This window comes from Oncorhynchus clarkii, chromosome 13 (assembly GCF_045791955.1).
Source record: "Oncorhynchus clarkii lewisi isolate Uvic-CL-2024 chromosome 13, UVic_Ocla_1.0, whole genome shotgun sequence".
Taxonomy (NCBI): domain Eukaryota; kingdom Metazoa; phylum Chordata; class Actinopteri; order Salmoniformes; family Salmonidae; genus Oncorhynchus; species Oncorhynchus clarkii.
In genome coordinates this window covers 45,164,966-45,186,761 of record NC_092159.1, presented here as the reverse complement: position 1 = coordinate 45,186,761, position 21,796 = coordinate 45,164,966, and the positions used below count along the sequence as shown (strand labels likewise).

The window sequence follows — 21,796 nt, the reverse complement described above, 5'->3', positions numbered from 1 at the left end:
TTGACTGGTACTGTATATATTTCTCACAAGCGGTTACTCATTTCCATGACATACCAACCACAAATATTGAGTAAGAATAATACAGTATGCCACTCTTGGAATATCCCAGACAATGTCCTGGGTGTTACAATCCCTTAGCACACGAAAGGATGGCGAAATCAACTCCTTTATTTCACAGTCCCCCAAAAATCTTTCTCAAAACGTCTTTGCCATTTGTGTTGCTACGTTGTATTGGTTGATGCCCTGTGTTCATAGGTCAGTCTGTGTCTGTGCTTTAATATGTATTTAGTAACTCTTGATAGTCTGCTGATACTGTATATTTTTCTCCTAGGTCCCTGAAGCTTATGGAAATCCTATGCTGTGAACAGACAAACTATCCCGGCCTTTGTGTCTGTCTCTATGAAAGCTTCAGTGTTGATCCACTCTGCTCCATTTACACACACCTTACAGAACGTCCTTGCCTGTACAGACTTGATCCCAGGAGCTCAGCACGGGCTTGTTCATACAGAGACCCATTGGAAGGCATTCTCCCTCCCTGAGGGTTATCAGTGTTGTGGGGTTATGTCTAAGTGGTTATTGTTAGTCTCAGGGACAGTTAGATGAGTCAGTTGTGTTATTCAGCCTCCTCCTTCCTCCTCGGTTGTCACTAGTTACTACAGCCACAAAGTAATAAACCATGTCCATTTCTACAAAAATGAGATTTTAAACCTAACCTTAATCCTAACCACACTTGTGTCTAAACCTAACCTTAAATTAAAACCAAAAAGCACATTTTTGTTTGAATGAATAGCCCATTTTGAGTTTGTGGTTGTAGTAACTAGTGGAAACCCTCCCTCTCACCTGTAACCTCTCTCTTTTTAACATAGCAACCAGCAGTGTGATTATTTATGATGACATGGCATTCAGATCCTTGCCTATGCATATAATTTCCAATCATGTGGTCAACTCTCATAGATAGATGTTCAACCTTAGCATTTCCTTAATACTGTGTGTGTGTGTGTGTGTGTGTGTGTGTGTGTGTGTGTGTGTGTGTGTGTGTGTGTGTGTGTGTGTGTGTGTGTGTGTGTGTGTGTGTGTGTGTGTGTGTGTGTGTGTGTGTGTGTGTGTGTGTGTGTGTGTGTGTGTGTGTGTGTGTGTGTGTGTGTGTGTGTGTGTCAGTGCCTGTTCCATAGCCTCCAGGGATTCGAGCCCCACCTATACTTTGCTGTTTTGTGAGATAGACTAAGAAAAAGAGAGTGTGAGGAGGGGAAGTCAGGGGTGGGTCAGTCCAAACTTCTCTCCTATCGCTTCACCACTAGATGTAAATGTGGGTGAGGTGAAGAAAAAAAAACATCATCTTTCGTTTCCAAAATAATTTACTCCCTCTCTCATTCCTCTCTTCCTGCTTTCCCTCCCTCCCTCTTGCACTGCCTGTGAAAGATATGGGAACATCCTTGAGTTAGGAGGCACGTTCATACATAGATGACTGTGTACTGATACATCAGCTGAGAGTTTATTGCAAATCTCAAGTGGAACTACAAGTAGGATCAGAAATAACCACCGACCACAGAGGTGGATGCACTGAAGCCTCAGGATAAAGGGTAAATAATTCATGTTACTATTCTCTGTTAGTTTGAAAGTTGTAGCTTGAATGGAGGTATACCCTACCAAATGTTTTGCCACCTGTTTTGCCACAGGAAGAGTTTGTTTTTTTAAAGTAAAAATGTTGCTCACAAGATTAAAAGTAAGCAGTTGAGGCAGCGATGCCGTCATGTCTCCTGTTGTTGGATGACAATGAATAATTATTGTTTAGACTGTTGTTACTGTCAACCAATTCAACGACCCAATCAATGGAGAAACATTCAAAACAATTGTTTTATTCAATATTTGTTTATGTTATGTAACAAATTACGAGCCACATAAACATGTTCCTTAAATAATCAGTAAAGATAGACTTGATAGAGATGTTTTAGTGACTTTTAGAGGTTTTATCTCCTGCCCTCTGTGCAAAACGGAGTTATCCTTAAGGGTTAAATAAAGTGGCCAGGGCCATATTTATCCAGCGATAAGCATATTAAATGTCATATTTGAATCTCTGACACTGAAACAAGGGCTCTGTTATGAACTAGAGGAAGTGACAATCAACTATCAGGAGAGTCTATCTCTGGCTTCTTTCTCTCACTCCCTCTCACTTCAATCTCAGTGTGTCAACCTCCCTTGCATTTGTATTTCACTGTCACGCTCACTCCCTATTGCCGTCTTTCCTGGTTTCACACGACTTTATGAGTTAATGTAGTCTATATTTTTCCTCTGTGGGAGAGCAGGGATGGGCAACGGGACGTCACAATTTATTTATGATTTATTACGAATTCAGTTGGGGTTTCAACTTACTGCTGCGAGTTAAAATAGTGGAATATACAAGGTGTAATTTCGAAAGGTGGTTGTGCATCAGCAGTTATTCTCTTGTCATATAAAGCACTGATAGTCTGTCAATTATCCCATGTCAGCTAACATTTTTTAGATCCCTAAGTTAGTTTTGCGGCCAGCTATCTAAACATTTCTCTCCACCCTATGGCAAAATGTGTAGAATTGCAGGAAATGATCTGTAAAACAATGTGGGTACGCAGACCCGAGAGCAACTGCGACCCCTCATGATGAGTTCAGATTTTCTGTGGCCCCGACTCCCTCCAAGTTGTCCATCCCTGATGTAGAGTATCTAGAACCTGTTCCTAATTAAATCACTCCTAATTCCTCTATTCTTACCTTGTACACGAAGTTATTTCCCTGTCCTGGCATGTCTGTGGTCTGGCTGTTCCCTTCCCTCTGGCTGCTCTCTCTCTCTCTCTCTTTCCCCCTCTCTCTCTTTCTCTCTCTCTCTCTCTCTCTCTCTCTCTCTCTCTCTCTCTCTCTCTTCCCCCCCCCCCTCTCTCTCTCTCTCTCTCTCTCTTTCCCCCCCTCTCTCTCTCTCTTTCCCTCTCTCTCTCTCTTTCTCTCTCTCTTTCCCCCTCTCTCTCTCTCTCTTTCCCCCTCTCTCTCTATCTCTCTCCCTCTCTCTCTTTCCCTCTCTCTCTCTCTCTCTCTCTCTCTCTCTCTCTCTTTCTCCCCTCTCTCTCTCTCTCTTTCCCCCTCTCTCTCTCTCTCTCTCTCTCTCTTTCCCTCTCTCTCTTTCCCCCTCTCTCTCTCTTTCTCTCTCTCTCTCTCTCTTTCTCTCTCTCTCTCTTTCCCCCTCTCTTTCCCCCTCTCTCCCCCTCTCTCTCTCTCTTTCCCTCTCTCTCTCTCTCTCTCTCTCTCTCTCTCTCTCTTTCCCCCTCTCTCTCTCTCTCGCTTTCCCCCTCTCTCTCTCTTTCCCCCTCTCTCTCTCTCTCTCTCTCTCTCTCTCATCTTTATTCAAAAGCACCTTAATTGATTTGATTGTCCTAAATACTGCTATGCTCTATAAATAAAGATATTCAGAGTTAAAAATACACGCTCTCATGTATGCTACTTTTTCCAGGTAGCAAGGGCCCATCTGAGCAGGGAGTATACCATCAAAACAGAAAACCAGAGAGGAAGGACACAACAACATGCAGACAAAACAAAACAAAAGGATGGTCTTTCCATTCCAGATACACAAATCTATTTTTCTCATCCTACTATTCAATGTCCCACTTCCCAGCACATGTCAGACCACACTGAATGCCAGTAACCTCAACCAAACCATCCCTCCCAGTGCTGCCACTAGCTCTAATGTTATCCCCAATACCACCACTAACAATCCCACTGTAAAGTCCACTATCAACCGAGGCACCACTTCCTTCCTCCAACGCAACTCTTCCTCAAACTCCACTTCCCAGGATGCAATCCTGGGGTGTGGGGCGGATCTGGACCCTGTGTACTCCTACCTGTGTGACCGTCAGGCGGCATGGGGTATCGTAGTGGAGAGCCTGGCCTCACTGGGTTTTGTGGTCAGTTCAGGGCTGCTGGTGGGGCTGCTGTTCTGGACCCTGTGGATGTGTGTGTCATCCCGCCAGCGCAGGGGCATCGGGGGGAGCGTAGCTTCCATGGCTCTGTTCCTGCTCAGCACGGCGGGGGTCTTCGCCCTGACCTTTGCCTTCGTCATCCGCCTCACCACCCAGACATGCCCCACGCGCCTCTTCCTGTTCGGGGTGCTGTTCTCCCTGGCTTTCTCCTGCCTGCTGGCTCGCTGCCTGGCCCTGCTAGGCTTCTCTGTAGCCCGGGGCTGGGGGGAGGCTGGGGTGGCTCTGGCCCTCTCCACCCTCCAGGTGGTCATCGCTACAGAGTGGCTGATCATCGTGCTGCTGCGGGACGGCCAGCCCTGTCAGTACTCCCAGGGGGAGTTTGTCATGTTGCTCATCTACGTGCTGGTTCTGCTGGCCGCCAGCCTGGTCCTCTCCCTGTGCTGCCTCTGCCGCTCCTGTCTCACCTACAGCTACAGCGGGGGCAGCCACCGACAGAGCCAGGTCCAGGCCACGCTGCTCTGCCTCACCCTGCTGCTGTCTGCTGCCATCTGGGTGGTGTGGATCGCCCTGCTGACCCGGGGTAACATGGAGATGGGCCGGCGGCCGCAGTGGGATGACCCGGTGCTGAGTATAGCCCTGGTGGCCAACGGCTGGGTCCTGCTGCTGGGCCACGGACTAGCCCAAGTGGTTCTCCTCTGCAGGTGGGAGGCGAGCTCAAAGGAGGGCCCCCTAGACTTTGGTGGATGGACCAGTCCCAACGCCAACTTGCCAGGGCTGGGGAGCCCGAAAGAAGGGAGGGAGAACAGAAGCTTTGAGAACGACGGTGAGGAACGGAGAAGTGAGAAACAGTAGCACTGGAAAGGAGTAAAGCAGGGAAATGTACTGTACTGCATGTCTACGTTTAGTTAATCAGCAACATAACATTAGAAACACAGAAAATGGACTGGTGGTACAGTACTAATAAGTCAGCATGGAAGCTACATCATATATGGACTAGATCCAATGAATAAAATATGACATATGAGGTTAATTACACAATCTGTCACTTTAAAACTCACTGTATGGAATCTGCAGATAATTGAGTCACTGTATCGTGTTCTCTTCCCCAGGCAGAAAACAAGACCCCGTTTTCCAATCACCATATGAGTCTGGATTCTCAATGACAGTGAGTAGGCGTCAAAATGGCTCTGGGCTTACTGGGTGATTATAGGAACGAGAATCAGCATGGTGTAACAAAGAATAACTAACAAAAATATATACTTAATCCAGTATAAGATAATGTATAGAATTGTATTTTACAAGAGACACAATTCACAAATTCTACAGCACAAGTGTAGAGTCACTTGTGCTGTAGAACAGAACAACATACGCACATCCAGGTACTTTACATGGATGCCTGATGAAAACTTAAGGGTTGTAAAGTTGTTATAAATAAATATCACCTGGGAGCGTGAGCAGCAGGGTGCGGCATTTTCCTTTCTGTTTTCCATGGACAATTCTCTTCTCATCACTCATCTTGAAAAAACGTATACTAAAAACCTGGAAATCAATCAATTCGCCATCGTTAACACAATGGAAAAATCTAATGATTTATTATTTCAATATTGAAAGAGCGTGGGCTACGGAGAGAAACAAAATGGTGCAGTTTCAGGCCATGCGGAGGAAAGTAGTGGGGGTGTGTGCTAGTGGATCTGGGCAGGTGTGATGTGGTTGATGTTTGTATGATGTTGTCATTTGAATGTTTATGTCTTGTGTTGTTCATAAAAGATAAATAACATCTTACAAAAGAATGTGACCCATGCCATTACAAGCCATGTATATGTAATGCTGAACAACTAATTGACATTATTTACTTCACTAATGTTTTAAAGTTTCACTATGTCTGTGTTTCAGGAAATAGATCCTGACAAAGATTACTCCATCCCTCGCCCTCAGACCACCAACATCAGCGAGCCCTATGATGTATACTATGGACACAGCCTGTCTGATTAAGATCGCTTTGCTTTTCATGTACACACACCCACAGACAAAGACAACCTAACAGCTTAACATATAGAAAAAAAACGTTACAACCGCAATAGCATCTGCTATTTATGTGTATGTGACTAATACAATTTCATTTATACATGCACTCTCACATGGCCCAGAAATGTTTTGGAAGTTCAGCTACAAATGTATATGTCTTGTATAGAACCTGCATTGCAACATGATTCCCATAATTACGTGACTAAGGCCCCTTGATTAATTTAATGTTTCTTTACTCAGGCTGGATCCAGATAGAATGAGCTTACTGAATCTGAGCTAATGTGACAAGAGTGTTTTTGCAACATGCTGCTTGAAAACACCAGAGACAGTGTCTAATAGTCTCAGGCAGGAGGAGGCGTGAATCTGTCTGTATCAGGGTGCCAAACTGCCGGGATGGGCAGGGGCAGCGGCAGGCATGTGTGAAGGAGAGACAGGACCTGGCAGCGATAAAATAGACCCTTGTCATCATGTCTTAACATCTTACGTAAAGGTGGATGCCATTTTTTTTATTTTTACATCCCACTTTATAAACACATGTTTATGCATATAAATACATGCTATGCATATTGTGCCGTTTGAAAAAGTGTTATTAAAATGGAATGTTAAAAGGTATTTTTGTTAGTCATATCTAACAGCAGAGGGCTGATTCATTCCCACAAAAAGAAGCACAAGCTAGACTGAGTGGTACTACTGTTTTCACCACTAGGTGACACTGTACAAGATGTGAATTATTGTTGGTGGGATTCAATTTACCTCAATGTTCATACCATTATTGAGCCACCAAATGTAAACAAATGCATTCCATCATGTCATTTCCCCATGCTAATAGTAGTTTACTGATATTAATGATAGATCTGTAGCGCTCTAGGAATGACATGAGAGCAATATAACGTTCTACTCTGCCTGCCTATAGCCATCATGGTCATCTCATAGTGGGCGAGTCAGTCGGGTCAATACCTCAATAATTCAGTGGATCCATGTGCTTTATTGTTTCACTGATCAAACAGCCCTCAATGTAATCCTTTCACTTAGTCCTACTTCAATCATCTGGAAGTGCATGTCATCAAATTGGCAATTAGCCTCTTGTGCATTAGAGCAATTAACAGGGATATGAGATTTCCTCCAAGCTCAACCCAGACATTCACATTCATTAACTTTAGACACAATGGTTAGTTAGACACAATGATTGGTTAGGGAAAATTGGCTACTTTAGAGTTCAAGTTGGCATAGTTTCCTCCAGCTCTACTACTAGTGAACAATAGGTATGAACTGTGTGACCAAGCCATACCCTATGATTACATAAAACTAATCAATGGCAACTAAATCTATCAAACATTTTACCCAAATAAGTAGTTGAGAAAAGAAGAGTATAAAAACCAAACCGTTTATTATGTACATTCAATAACAATGACAGGAAAAAGAAGGCAAACATGAAGATGGAAAAAAAATACACAAGCCACTTGAAGAAAATAAAAAAAATATCACTTGGATCAATGAGCTTAACAATGCACATGTGAAAACAAAAAAAGTCACATGCAATTCCAACTCATGAAATCCCTGTCCAACAACTCCCACTAGGTTGACTTCAGCACAGTGCAGGGGTAAGTCAGACACACAGTTGGGTCTAAGGTGATCGCCGTGAGAGGGCACATGGGAGTCTCCACTGCTGGGTAACAAGTGGAAGGTTATGGAGGGATGGTCAGTTGCTGTGCCATAGAGCAGTCTTGTGCTACAATGCAAGGCATTGGAAACAACAGTTCAGTCTGTGCTGGACTGCTGTGTGCATGGTGGGACAACATCATTGGTTACTTAACATACTTCAAAAGAAAAACTGCAGGGGTTCAACATTCCAAATTAAAATTGAACTAAGGGATACTGGTAATTGAAATGATACCATGACCACAGAAGAACATAGATAACCCAGGCATAAACTTAACACAGGCAGTATTTTACATATCATTATTCCCCCCCCCCCAACTAGAAACAAACTCAAATGGACTATGTTGAAACCCCTCTCAATCCTGCCTTCATATTTCACATAACCTCCTTTCCATAGAAATTGTTTTGATTCATGCAACAAATGAAATGACTTTTGACCCTGTCCTTCTCACAAAAACATGCATACTGATACTTTTAATACTTTTTAAGTTCAAAATTCTTATTCTCACGATATCATGGCATAAATACTCAACAGAATAACTAATGCGGCTGTATGCATCCCTGCCGGCCCTGATAAAACAGCTAGCAACATGGTAATCATCATGTCAACAGGTGGTTTATGGCTCAGCTCTTTACCTGGGTCCTCCACCCTACAACTGTTCCTGAACTACACACTCACTCCCAACTGGAAAAAGGAGGCATGTGGGGGCTCTTTAAAAGGGTGTGGAATAGAACACTTTGTTTCACCATCACACTCACTCTAGTCTGACATTTATTCTCTATCAAAATGCCAAATTCCCCTCTCAAGTCTACTGTGGACTCCTAAATGTTATATTTAACCCAACATTTTCCACTGATTTATCTGCCTGGGACCACTTCATCCAAACCCCCTTGGCACATTCAGCAGCCCCGTTTTAAAAGACCAACTGTGACAGTTCCCAAATGTATTTTGGGGATTTTAAGTCTATTAATCGGTTGCTATAAAATTATGTAAATAAATTCATGATTGCCCCCATCTTCCCTCGCCACTTCTCAGATGACATTTCCCAGGACACGGTGCTTTTAAAACACCACCATCAGCAAACTGAAAGGGAGCACTTTGAACCCACCATAAAATAGAAAAAGAGCTAAAATAACAGCAAGAACAATCAGAAAAAGTAGAATAAATGTGTACACTTGACCAACAAATGTGCTTTTAGAGAATCTTTGGATCCAAAAGAAACAATAGCAATAACATATTCAGAGTATATGGAGATACATAATAGGTCAAAGACTATTTATATATTTTTGTTGGCCACTTCCTGTACCTTAAAGTAGCATTGAGGCAGTGACTTTAATACATACTGGACTAGAACATTCCCAAAGACATAGGAGGGAGGAAGATTGCATTGGGTGAACATTACGTTGTTTCACTTCCCGCGTGTCTGTATTTGTGTCAACTTGACAAAAAAATATATATTAAAAATGGTGAAACCAAAAGTAACATCAACTTGCAGTGTTTGTAACTCTCATGTTTCCTACCATCTGGTTTGTTCCCTCGAACCCCTAAGAATTCCATTCTTATCTGTAAATAGCTGGGTCCAGCTTGCATGACTGGTTTCTACAGCATGTTAGCTATGCCCAGACACTTTCAATGTTTTTACCCCGTTCAGTCTCCATTCTGATGCTACACCTGGAATGTCATATAGTCTAGTAAGGAGAACATGTATACGGAGTTGTGTTGAGCAGGCATGACTTGTACAATATTCTCAAAAGGAAAAATGAAGACAATGTAGGTATATGATAGTAAGGGTACATGATACAGATCAAAAGACCTGTCATTATAGTTTCAACTACAGTAAGAATCATAATCATAATACTTAGACCAGCAATAGCAGTATTAATCAACTGAAAAATGATGATGATAGTGGATGTAATTTCATTGCATCCACATTATATAATAACTTTAAGCAACGCTTTTTCATAGATAATTATAGAAAAGAAAAACTGAGGTAATGCAGAACAAAAACAAGTCATTTTGTTTATTTTTCCTTGTCATTTTCACACCATTTATCATTTTTTGTCCTTTACAGTTGGGTTGGTGGTGTAATGTAATGGTAGACTGTTTGGATTTCTCTAATCATTTTCCGAGCAACAGCTGTTACCTAGATTTAACTGCGTCGTCGCTCAGCTTTTGTAGTTCAGATTATGTTTCTTCGTGCCATTCACCTTTTTGTTGAACAGGTTCTTTAAAAAAAAAAACAACTTGGATGTGTTCATTATTTAACTGATGGGAGTTCACCACTGGGCAGGTTGTCAATGTAGTGTTTCATATAAAGGACCTAAGATTTCACGCTAGTGATGGCCTACCTTTAGGTCGTACTAACACATTGAGCTGTGTACATATGTGTGCATTTTACATTTGAGTATTATTACCACAGACTATCAGGAGCAAATGTTTGTAGTGATGTAGTGTAAAAAGTTACTGGTGGGCAGCAATTTCTCCATTCATGTCCAATAGTGTTTTTTATGGAACCATTCTTGTTCTTCCCACAGTTGTCTTCGGTTATTGTTGCCAGTCTTGAAATTCATAGGCAGTTTTCATTCATCCATTACTATGTCACTGAGTGTGACCGTTGAAGCAAGCCGAGTTACAGTTGAGTTTGAGTGGATGACCTTTTTCCAAAACACATGGGTTAATACTACCACCCGTAGAAAATGGAGGGGAGCTCTTTCCAAATGAAGAGGTTCAGAAATGTGGAATTCCGTGGTGCGAGTGCTGTTTAGTACGGCGCAAACCTACTGTATCCAGCCCGATATAAACTAGCCTGGAGGAGAGAGAAAGGGAGAGAGATAAAGAGAAATTAGAAATAATGAAAGGAAGATGTATCTGTTTTTAAACAACAGACAGCAGTGAAAAAGATGTGCGAGAAGTAAATAACTACATTTACATAAAGTGAAGATAACTCAGTTTCCAGCCTGTTGTTGTAGTGTTGCGGCTGGGGGGCTCTTACCATGGCACCGACTCCATAGGCAGCTGCAGCAGGACCTAGAGCGTGGTAGGGATCTGTAGTGTACACTCGCCCATAACTGTCCCAGAGGAATACCAACACATATGTATTTCAGCTGCACATAGTTACAGTGAGAATATAACACACACCTTGCACTGACTCATAAATAGGCTGAGATATTACAAATCACATAAAAGATCTGTAAGATCACATGTATCATAAATACCCACCAGAAAAACACAACTAAAATCCTTTCTACTGTGAGTCATAGCCTAGCATGTTATTGTGTAAAAGTCTGGCCACATTATTGCATTTCGAGGCTGCTGCTTTTTGAGTCCTCAGACGATCCTCCTTATTCTTACCTGTCACTGTAAGCAGCAGCTGCTGCCGCGGCAGCTGTTGCCCCGGTTACAGCAGTAGGCTGAGCAAAGCGATAGGCAGCGGCAGGATAGCCTCCCTGGGAGACAGAGGGACAAATGGAGGTTATTACCATGGTACAGCTGAGGTAGACAGGATCATTACCGAGGCAGAGTTGTGTAAGTGCAGAGTGAGTTAAAGAATCACACAGTACAACAACCAAGTTTAGAACATTTGTGGTTAAAGATTGAAGTATTAACACATGTAAAAACAAATCATAATAATTACACTGGAGGTTGTTGACAATCGTCAATAATGCAGCATATCAACGATTCAGAATTATAGAGAAGGATAAGTAACATTTACACGAACCATCCATATTATCATTGTGATCTCTCATATGCATATAAGACAAAGAGAGAGGGGGGAAATAGAGATGCCACACTCAAACACACTCACAGTGTCACCTCCTGGCATTGAGACAGCATGCTTGCCCCGATTCAATGCAAATCTATTTGAACACACCACTGCATTTGGACCTAATCATACAGAACACAACCCAGAGCATTCCCCTGGAAACCTGCAGTACAACTAGTGACAGGACAGAGGGAGGGGGGCTGTAAGAGAAGGTAAGGGGGAGAGAGAAAAGGTAGGCCTATGCCTGTAGAGCATGCAGACGTGGATCAGCATGCTTCAGAGAAGAGTCGAGCCCGGGAAGGGGCTGGGGACAAGCTTTAGTAATAAGAAACCGTATTCTCCTCGTCTTTATTTTCAGCCCCACAGGGCACTGCTGCTACACAGATAGAGTATCTTCCAGCTCATCTCTGTACCTGTTCCAGCTATGGATGTTACTCAGCATAATGGATGTGGTAACTTCCAATCATAGGAAATGGTGCTGGGAACATTGGTGTTTGTATGAAATAAGAGGCTCTCTGCCAGTGACTTCAAGACAAATACAACTGCCACCTTTCATGTTATCACTGCCAGCAGTCTACCTTTCAGAGACCAGGTTCTCTTTGAACAAACTGGCAAAGAACACACGCTGTTTAGTAGCTTAGTAACAAACCCCTTCCCCACAATCCACCTGTGCAGATGTCAGTGAGTTAGTAGGAAAATGAAAAGCAAGTTACCGTTTCAAAACAACATCAAAAGATCACAATCACCAGAGGGATAATAAAAATACACACTGTGTTTGGTAATGACCCTACCTGAGGCAATCTGCTACTAATGACAGAGTCCTGAAACACTATTCTATAGAGAGAACAGAAACAGCCATTGTCAACCTGGACACACGCACACACACTGACAGACACGCGCCCTGACACAAGCGCACACAGAGCGGCCCGGCTACCCATGTTGGAACCCCGTGTTACAACACCAGACTACAACACCCTCTGTTACAGTCTGTCTTCTGGGAAAACTCAGACCCACAGGTGTGATCCCAGGCAGCGGTGGAATGGTAAAGTACAGAGTGTAACTATTAGCATAATTCAACATAGGAGCTGTGTGCATGAAACAGTCATTTTTTTCAGTCACATTTGGGCAGCTCTGTGCAGCGCAATTAATTATGCACATGCAGAAACGCACAGAGAAAAAGGAGAGAGAGTCGTGAGGGAGTGTGAGTGGGAATTTACTTACGTATAAGTCTGCAGCTCCATAAAACCCACCATCCTGATACACCACGCTACGAGAGAAAGGCAGACAGAGGAGATGGCAGACAAAGGAGATGGCAGACAAAGGAGATGGCAGACAGAGGAGATGGCAGACAGAGGAGATGGCAGACAGAGGAGATGGCAGGTGAAGAGAGGGGTGGAGGGAGGAGATAGGGAGGGACAAAGGAGGGAGGAATAGGAGCAGAGGAGATGGCAGACAGTGGGGATGGCAGACAGGAGATGGCAGGTGAAGAGAGGGGTGGAGGGAGGAAATAGGGAGGGACAAAGGAGGGAGGAACAGGAGCAGAGGAGATGGCAGGTGAAGAGAGGGGTTGAGGGAGGAGATAGGGAGGGACAAAGGAGGGAGGAACAGGAGCAGAGGAGATGGCAGACAGTGGGGATGGCAGACAGGAGATGGCAGGTGAAGAGAGGGGAGGAAATAGGAAGGGACAAAGGAGGGAGGAATAGGAGCAGAGGAGATGGCAGACAGTGGAGATTGAAGGGTCGGTGTGTACAGTGTGATGGTCCAAGACCAGAGTGGCAGGAATGATAGCCAGTGTGGAGGAAAGTCAACAGGGAGATGATTGAGGGGAAAAGTGAACGCACAAGGAGAGAGATAGAACAGTTATTTCACACACATGCAGCATGCAGAGGAAATTCACTACCATTTATTTCTTCCATTACTGCTGAACCAAGTGATATTATCAACATGAATGTATTATAGGGTACCATCCTCTATCAGCATCCCCCAGGGAGAGGGAACGGAGGCCCATTTACATTGACAAGGTCCTGGACAGACAGAGGACAAATCAGCCAGGCAGTAGTGGATTAAATATGGAAGAGCCATTTCCTGCAGCACTAGTAAAAATAAAAAAAATCCAGAATATTGCAGTTGCATCTCCAGAATATTGCAGTTGCATCTCCAGAATATTGCAGTTGCATCTCCAGAATATTGCAGTTGCATCTCCAGAATATTGCAGTTGCATCTCCAGAATATTGCAGTTGCATCTCCAGAATATTGCAGTTGCATCTCCAGAATATTGCAGTTGCATCTCCAGAATATTGCAGTTGCATCTCCAGAATATTGCAGTCCACAGCAGTTGCATCCCCATGAACCAATTGGCACAGCCCAGCAACATGCAACACAGTACAGTTTCTCTGTGAGTCAATCTAGTGGAATTATTGGAACATAGAAAAATAGGAAGAAAATGTGTCTGGTCTTTGTGTGCAGTGTGACGCAGAGGATCAATTTATTGTTCTGCTCAGAGAGAGTTTGTGTCTATACTACCAAACTAATGACATTACACTTATTGGTATTTATAGTAAAGTCCTGAATTTACTGAAGGAACGTATATAAACGTCATGTTAAGTGTGTCCGTTCAGAGGATGGATTCTGTAGTTGAATCCCTTACCCAGGGTAGGCAGGGAGGGCAGGCTGCGGCACCGCCGCACGCACAGTGCCGTACACTGGCCTTCCCCGGCCCCTAAGGTGGGCACCACGGAACGCAGCTGCCGTGGAGGCTGCCGCTGCCGCAGACGGGTAGGGGAACCCCGGAACTGAGGGAGAGGGAAGGAGAGAGAGAGGATATGAAAATCCAATGCCTGGGGGCACTATGAATTAGGGATGCTTAAATGAAGTCAGATTTGGGTGAAATAAAGGGCATGAAATCTAAGAGGAAGACGAGGTTTACCTGCATAGAGCTCTGGTCCGTACATGGCCTGCACCATTGGGCTTAGCTTCCACCCTGCTGAGAAGCAGAGAGAAGGCAGAAACAGGAGGGTTTCATATAGATAGGGGATACACAGCGAGATGGGCAGCTGACTAACAGTTAGTTAGGGATCATAATGAGGCTAATGGAGTAGTTTGCATCTGGTTACCATATGGCAGGGTGCTAAGGGCCTCTCCGTTGGGGTAGGGGCTGACCATCTTCTTATTGGTCATCACCCTGGCCGTGGCATTGTTAACCTGGGGAGTGGGAGGAGGGACAGTGAGCACAACGTTTGGCCCGTTCTATTCAATTGAGGAAACACACACAAACACTGACACAAAAGACAATCACACAAGTGGACCAATATTAGACATTTACACGTGATAGCAATTGCTTAAAATAAAGCATATCTAACTCTGAATGTGTGAATAATGCAATGGTAATAACACTCCTGCTGTCTAAGGTCAACAGACCATTTTCCAAGAAGATGGTGATTGTGTGTACACATACAGGGAGGCCACAGTTACAGTCTGCTCCCCATTCACCATCGCTGGATCGTCCACATCAATACGGTGGTGGGTTTGATGCATCACATCGTTAACTCCTCCCTGCCAGGCTGCCTCCTCCCCAGCCAGTTATACGACAGCTGACAACATCGCTTATGATGAAGTAGTCTCTGCTCTCCCTGGCGGTGTTTGTGTGCGCGTGTGTACATGAGTGGGTGGAGGATTGTTAGGGGGGAATCTTAGTCATGCAATTAAAGTGTTCTGCCCAAGAGGAGTGTAATCGATGACTCATTGTGGAGACAACTAGCTACACTGAGGGCCAGTGGTTGAGCCCAGCGGTGAGAAGAAGAGAGATTTATAGGTAAGAGAAGAAAGGAATAGATAAGGTGGAGGAGAAGAGCTGGGATACGTGGCACTGCAGGAGAATAATAATATGTGTTTGCAGTATGCAGGTGTGTGAACAAAGACGGGTATTTCTGTCTAGTGCTTCGCCCGGCTGTTGAATCAAGATGGCTGCTAGCTAGGTTAATCCTCCCACTGAACTTCAAAGGGCCATATTAGGCTCCCTTAATCGTTATCCATCTCCTTTGATGGGGTTTATGAGAATGACTGTTGTGTCGTGCAATTTCACAGTTTGAGTGTGCCGTCGCGCCATGTCAAACTTTGTTGTGAGCTACTAATGACCTATTGGCCAATTGGAGCGCTTTGAGACTTCTATGTGACGAAGTTCCACTTAGAAGGCCATTATGGATTCAGCCACCTTCAACACCCCACTAGTCATACTCTATCACTGCAGCCCTCATTCAAATGGAAATGAGAATTACCTAATTTTCCTTCATTGCAAATGAGATGGTCAGCCTTGAATGATTCAATTAGCTGACATAATTGTCCCTGTGAGTGAAGACACTAAAATAAAACGAATAAATCAGCCTAATGAATCAGATTAATGCTGATAATCTTTTTACATCACAGCATTCATATTAGGGTCATTTATAAACCTCTATTTTGTGTGTGATAACTGGGCAATGATGCATTTCCTTATGTATAGTTAGTGGTGTGTCAATACCAGGGGAGGTAATGCAATTTGATAAATCTCACAGAGAGGTAAACATGCAAATCAAACAGAGACCAGTGAGAAACACATCTGCATGGGTTAATAATAAACATTCAACCCAATCCCAATTTAGGACACAAGCCCACAGCAGTACCAATAGAACTGGACCAAAGTAACCCAAACCGCCCCCAAATTAAACCAAACTTGTTGGGGTTAACCTAAAAAGAAATCAACATCAATACATAAAAAGGGGGAGAGAAAGAGGGGTGCAAAAAACATTTGTTGGACAAAATTAATAATTTTATAAGACAAAAATTATACGCAGCCAAATATGGGCGCATCACATGACCAAGAGTGAGAATAAAGAACCAAAAAATGTAATTCAGCCAATCAGCAAGCGTCGGATGCAGCATAGAGACCAATCAAAACAATCGCAGCACTCCCATATCAAACGCATACAGAGACAGATGGGACAGGTAAGGAGTTCAGGAGAGGGATGCAGGTGAGAAAGAGAGAGATAGATACAGAGCCAGTCCACATACAGAAACAGGGAAACACAAAGATGGTGTAAGGAAGAGAGAGACATCGTCTACATAAGCAACAACAAAAATCAACAATTATTTTTCAAAAACAAAAATAACAAATACCAAGGTGCGTCATTCAAAAAAAGCAATTAGATTCTGTGACCATTCTCCCAAAAATCTCACTAAGTTATATGTGGAGGAATAGAGAGACAGAGTACCAAAGGATGGAGGGAAGAGAGAGAAGAGCAATCCTCATACCCCAAAAAAGAGAGAAATCAAATAATACAAGACACTGCCAGGCATTATTACTGTGTGTCACAAACTAAGACCAGTACACAAACTAATACACACACCATTCAATAAAAGAAAACCAAACCAAAGAGAAGTTAAAAGGACAGCAAAAGACAGACCAAAGGATCAACCAGTTCATCCCAATGTGTTTATATATAGTTATCTTTTCAGGAATTAGGCTACTCTATAAAGGAATTCATACATTCTGTTCTGTGTGCTTTAACTCCTGCTTGTTAATCCCATTACTACACTCACTACAGAGAGGCGAGTTATTGCTGTTATAAACTTTATTGATTGAGTATTCTCTTAAAGTGCATTCTATAAGATGCCCTGCTACTGCTCACAATTTGAACTTCAAAAATCCTCAAGCTTCAAGAGCAACACGATTAACGCTGCTTTTCATTGTGAAGAGAAAATATGGACAGATGGATGAGCTATCTTTTCTAAACAATTGCAATTTCACCTACTCCTGTAACAGATATACTTACAATGACTGCTGAATGGACATAGATCTTGTACCTTTTGTTAATGCAGGGGCATAGCCAGAAATTGGTGGGTGGGCCTGCAGAAATTTGGATTGGCCAACAGGACCAATCTGATTGGGTGGGTCTGGCAGGGCCTGGCTCCCCAGTGGGTGGGCCCGTGTCCACCCCACAAATGCCTGTGCCCCTGTGTTAATCTATCGGTTTCCATGAGTGATTCTCTCTGAAGTTTCAAAATGTGAAATACATAAGCATATACACTTTAGCGCAGAATTCGTTCACATTTAGAACACAGAAAAACACATAGAATTAGGAATTAGAATACTAGAATTGACATTAATAATTTTATGATAGGATAAAGGTGAGCCATTTTGGTCAGGGAGTTGGTCAATTATGGTTTGCCAACGCTGTGATAAGATGATGTAAAACAGGGCTGGGAAACTGGTGGCCGCAGCCCCCCCTTTTGAAGGCCCTCGGATATACTGTTTTTTTATTGGGGGGGGGGGGGGGCAACTCAGTCGGGGTCACAACTTACTATTGCGAAGCAGAATACACAAGATGCAATTTCAAAATGTTGTTGTGCATCAACTGTTTTCATCTTCTGTCAGTCAAATTAGCCCATGTCAGCTAACATTTTTTATATTGGTAAATTATTCTAGCAGCCAGTTATCCAAACTTATAGTAATCAAGGTCGAATTAGAGCCCGGGGGCCCCCATTGATTTTGCTAGTCAGTCTCACAGATATTAAAAACTGGAAAAATCGCTCTCTACCTTATGGCAAAATGTGTAGAATTGCACATAATTAACTCTAACACTAAAAAGGATTGCATGAAATTTGTTCTAAAATTGGAAAATATTCTCCCCACCCCATTGCACTTAAAAAAAACTGCAGTAAACTAGCTCAAAAAGAGCAAAATTTTATCTCCACCCCATGGTGCCCATCCCTGACACAAAATAATGAATTTGTCTGCCCTGTATGTTTGTTAGCTAGCAATCCAGCCAGTTTTAGAGGAATGTTTCCATAGATTTTTGTATTTTTATTAACTGCCAATATGCCAACATTCCATTCGATCAATGCAGTCAATCCACAGCCATACACTGGCTGAAATCAGTTGATAGGACTTAGACAAGTTGGAAATACAACAAGTACTGATATTATATCATAAAATAGCACTCAACTGCCCATGAAAACAAACATTTTTAACATGTATGGTTTACATACATATATTTTAGATGATATTTATACAGAAAATTGGTATAGACCTTTAAACTGTATTGATAATTATTTAACAATATTTTAGGTTAACAATAATTTGATTACACAATTTCTGATATATCACATGCATTACTTTAATTTTCCAGCATATGTAAATTCTGGATTACGCTTCAGCCATTAATTCCAATTAGACTGGTTTGGATTTCTCCCTGGCCAATATGGCAGCCATTTTAACCCCATTCTAGAACTTTGAGGGCTTAAATTGCCCCTCTAGTAATTGAATAGGATCTCTATGGAAAAACACACCATGTGATAGGAAGCAATACTGTGTTCTAAGCATGTCCATAGAAATACCATTCTATGTGCAAGTTCAACTTGATTGGGTTGATTCATTATTGTACCATCTAATCAGCATAACTGATGTCCCATGTTACCGTGTTTGAAAATGGTAACTGTAATTTCTGTACTACTTTCTGTGTGCCTGAAAGCAGACGAGCCACATTTTGTGCATTAGGATTTAAAACTGCAATATGTAACTATTTGGGCGACCCGTCCAAATTCATGTTCGCAGGCAATATTAACTAAGGAAATTGTGTCACTTCTCTTGCGTTCAGTGAGGGGCATATACCCTGACTCTGTAATTGCAAACAAAGGTTTCTGTACCAAGTATTAATTATTAAGTTCTGCTTTTCTGATGTATCAAATACTTATGTCATAAAATGCTAATTAATTACTTAAAAATCATACAATGTGATTTTCTGGATTTTTGTTTTAGATTCCGTCTCTCACAGTTGAAGTGTACCTATGATCAAAATTACAGACCTCTACATGCTTTGTAAGTAGGAAAGCCTGCAAAATCGGCAGTGTATCAAATACTTGTTCAACCCCCCTGTATATGAAATACAAATGGTATAGAGAGAAATAGTCAACGCGTCATAATTCCTATAATAACCACCAGCTTTCATATGTTCTCATGTTCTGGGCAAGGAACTTAAACGTTAGTTTTTTTACATGGCACATATTGCACTTTTACTTTCTTCTCAAACACCTGTGTTTTTGCATTATTTAAACCAAATTGAACATGTTTCATTATTTATTTGAGACTAAATAGATTTTATGTATTATATTAAGTTAAAATAAGTGTTCATTCAGTATTGTTGTAATTGTCACTATTACATCTATCTACCTATCTACCTATCTACCTATCTATATATATATATATATATATATATATATATATAATTTAAAAAAGGTATACAAAATTACAAAATAATAATAAAAATCAGCCGATTCATCTGTATCGTCTTTTTTTGGTATCAGTATCAGCGTTGAAAATTCATAATCGGTTGACCTCTACTTCAAACAGCTGAAAATATATTTCACCGCGGTTTAAATGGTGCAATGACTCTCTACACTACAGGTCTGTCAAATAAACAGAAAATTAGGCTAACTATTAGAATTTTAGCAACCAGGAAATGTCAAAGCGATTTCTGCATATTGCACCTTTACACAGGCCCTTCCATGAATCTGAAACCCGCCCAACGCTAGAGACAAAGAAAAGTTATAATGACAGATTTATTTTCCCCTTAACACTGACTGAAGCAGCTGAAAGGATGATAACACAATTGAACATGAGCTTCCCAGAGAGCCATGGGTTATCATCATTACTGGGGATAACAATTCATTAGGAAAAATATACATACAATGAAATATTAATCAAATGGGTTCTGGTAAGCCATGTCATTGCAAAGAGGAGGATGATTAAACTTGGACATTCCGGGGAGGTGTTAATGAGAGGAGGGGAGGGGGGTGGATCCATTATTATTACTAGTTAGACCAGGCTGTCAATGGGCTGTGTGTGTGTGTGTGCCTCGTCACTGCTACCTTCCCTATCAACGCAGGCCCCATCATAACAGGGACTTATACTCTGGATAGCTGGGAGAGCAGAACAATGCGAGGCTACCATACTTCAAATGTATTTGTAATATACAATACAAAGATGCTGTGGACATAACTAAAGCATGCAACTACTGTACGTCTTGCTCCCAGCATCTACTGCCACTGAGCTAATTGACAGATTGAAACTTCCAAATTAACGGTTCCTTTAGAAATATTCAAAACAATGTGTGATTTTTCGTCTACTGCCTTTTTCAAGGAAGGGGTGGGGGTCAGATCAGCGAATGTCATTTATACACAACTTACCGTTGCCGAAGAAACAGCGTGAGGACACGCGAGTGGTTACCGTGGAGACTGACAACACACAGAAGTCATCAGGGAAACAGAAAAAATATAATAATAAATAAACCAACAAACAACCCAATAAATTAAAAATTAAAATCCCCCCAATGTGAAATAAAATGGGGATAATAGTTGAAAGCAGTGATACAGTTTTTGAGAGAGAAAAATCCTCCAAAATGAGTTTCTGCTCAATACATGAGCATCTTTCTATTTCTAGAGAGACACACGGACTGGAGGGGTGCTTCTTTCAACGTATGCAAATTATAGTGGTCATAAGATTAAAGGACACAAAAACCAGGTCGACCACTTTGTATTAAGAGATTGGCTTAATTGCGTCTAAAAATATGTCTCCCACAGTCAAGAGTGGCAGTAAAAATACTTAAGTGAAATGTAGCATAAAATGATTCTTAGTAAAAGGCGACGAGGGCAGGATTCATATTTTGATCTGCATAGGGGGGTAATTGTGTAAAGAAATTACTTTGGAACATTTAGTTCCGCCATGAATCACAACAAAATAACATTAGAATTTAAAAAAATAAAGATAAAAAGAGAGAAGGATGGGGTAAGGGACTAAAGACGAAAATATAACATGTGAAAGGACATACAATGAGAGGTATTACACACATACAAGACAAGAGGGTGAGGACTGGGGAGTGTCACACAGGGACAGAGGACTGGGGAGTGTCACACAGGGAAAGACATAACAGTGGAGAAACAAAGGAAGACAAACTTGACTGGCTTGGAGAGAATGGGAGTGTGAAGGACAGAGAGAGAGAGAGAGAGAGAGAGAGAGAGAGAGAGAGAGAGAGAGAGAGAGAGAGAAAGAGAGAAGCAGAGAGAGGGAGAAGGAGAGAGAGAAGGAGAGATGGAGCAGCTTGTGGTCTGGGAGAAAGAGGGAGGAGTGGAAAGGGAACAGTTCATACTCCCTGTCCCCTTTTCTTTTGCCCTCCTCTCACATAAACACACACAACCACACCAATCCATTCACAAGTTCACCTCTTTTTCTCTGTCAATCATGCAAAGTATCTGAAACAAGCAACAACCATGACTAAATCCAAAGCTAAGCCCAGTTTATCACAAACAGCCCATTTAGAGCAGTAATACAGTTCTGGGGAGCAGAGTGATCACAGCCTTCTTTTGATTTGAGCCAATTCA

At 42.2% G+C, this 21,796-nt stretch overlaps 2 protein-coding genes across 12 annotated transcripts in view; one reads left to right on the top strand and one right to left on the bottom strand.

Annotated features, from left to right (window-relative positions):
* Positions 1-1,402: 1,402 nt before the first annotated feature.
* On the top strand, positions 1,403-6,575 carry LOC139423971 (G-protein coupled receptor family C group 5 member D-like). 2 transcript variants are annotated; one of them, XM_071175637.1, is made up of 4 exons: positions 1,403-1,580; positions 3,473-4,761; positions 5,052-5,103; positions 5,832-6,575. In XM_071175637.1, the coding sequence occupies exons 2-3, from the start codon at positions 3,543-3,545 to the stop codon at positions 5,099-5,101; spliced, it is 1,269 nt and encodes a 422-aa protein (XP_071031738.1). In that variant the 5' UTR covers positions 1,403-1,580; positions 3,473-3,542; the 3' UTR covers positions 5,102-5,103; positions 5,832-6,575. The 2 variants fall into 2 exon arrangements, with proteins under 2 accessions (XP_071031738.1, XP_071031737.1); XM_071175636.1 differs by having other exon boundaries at positions 5,048-5,103.
* A 758-nt stretch (positions 6,576-7,333) lies between these two features.
* LOC139364862 (RNA binding protein fox-1 homolog 2-like) overlaps positions 7,334-21,796 on the bottom strand; it is a 41,052-nt gene continuing 26,589 nt past the window's right edge. For 4 of the 10 annotated variants that reach the window (XM_071102015.1, XM_071102017.1, XM_071102021.1 and 1 more), the window contains 7 exons: positions 14,500-14,587; positions 14,313-14,369; positions 14,034-14,178; positions 12,608-12,653; positions 10,975-11,069; positions 10,553-10,691; positions 7,334-10,429 (listed from right to left, as the gene is read on the bottom strand). In XM_071102015.1, the coding sequence (XP_070958116.1) occupies positions 10,385-10,429; positions 10,553-10,691; positions 10,975-11,069; positions 12,608-12,653; positions 14,034-14,178; positions 14,313-14,369; positions 14,500-14,587 (615 nt within the window). In that variant the 3' untranslated portion in view covers positions 7,334-10,384. Of the gene's footprint in view, positions 10,430-10,552; positions 10,692-10,974; positions 11,070-12,177; positions 12,221-12,607; positions 12,654-14,033; positions 14,179-14,312; positions 14,370-14,499; positions 14,588-21,796 lie in introns of those variants that run through there. The other 6 variants (XM_071102019.1, XM_071102018.1, XR_011626507.1 and 3 more) reach the window with 5 other exon arrangements.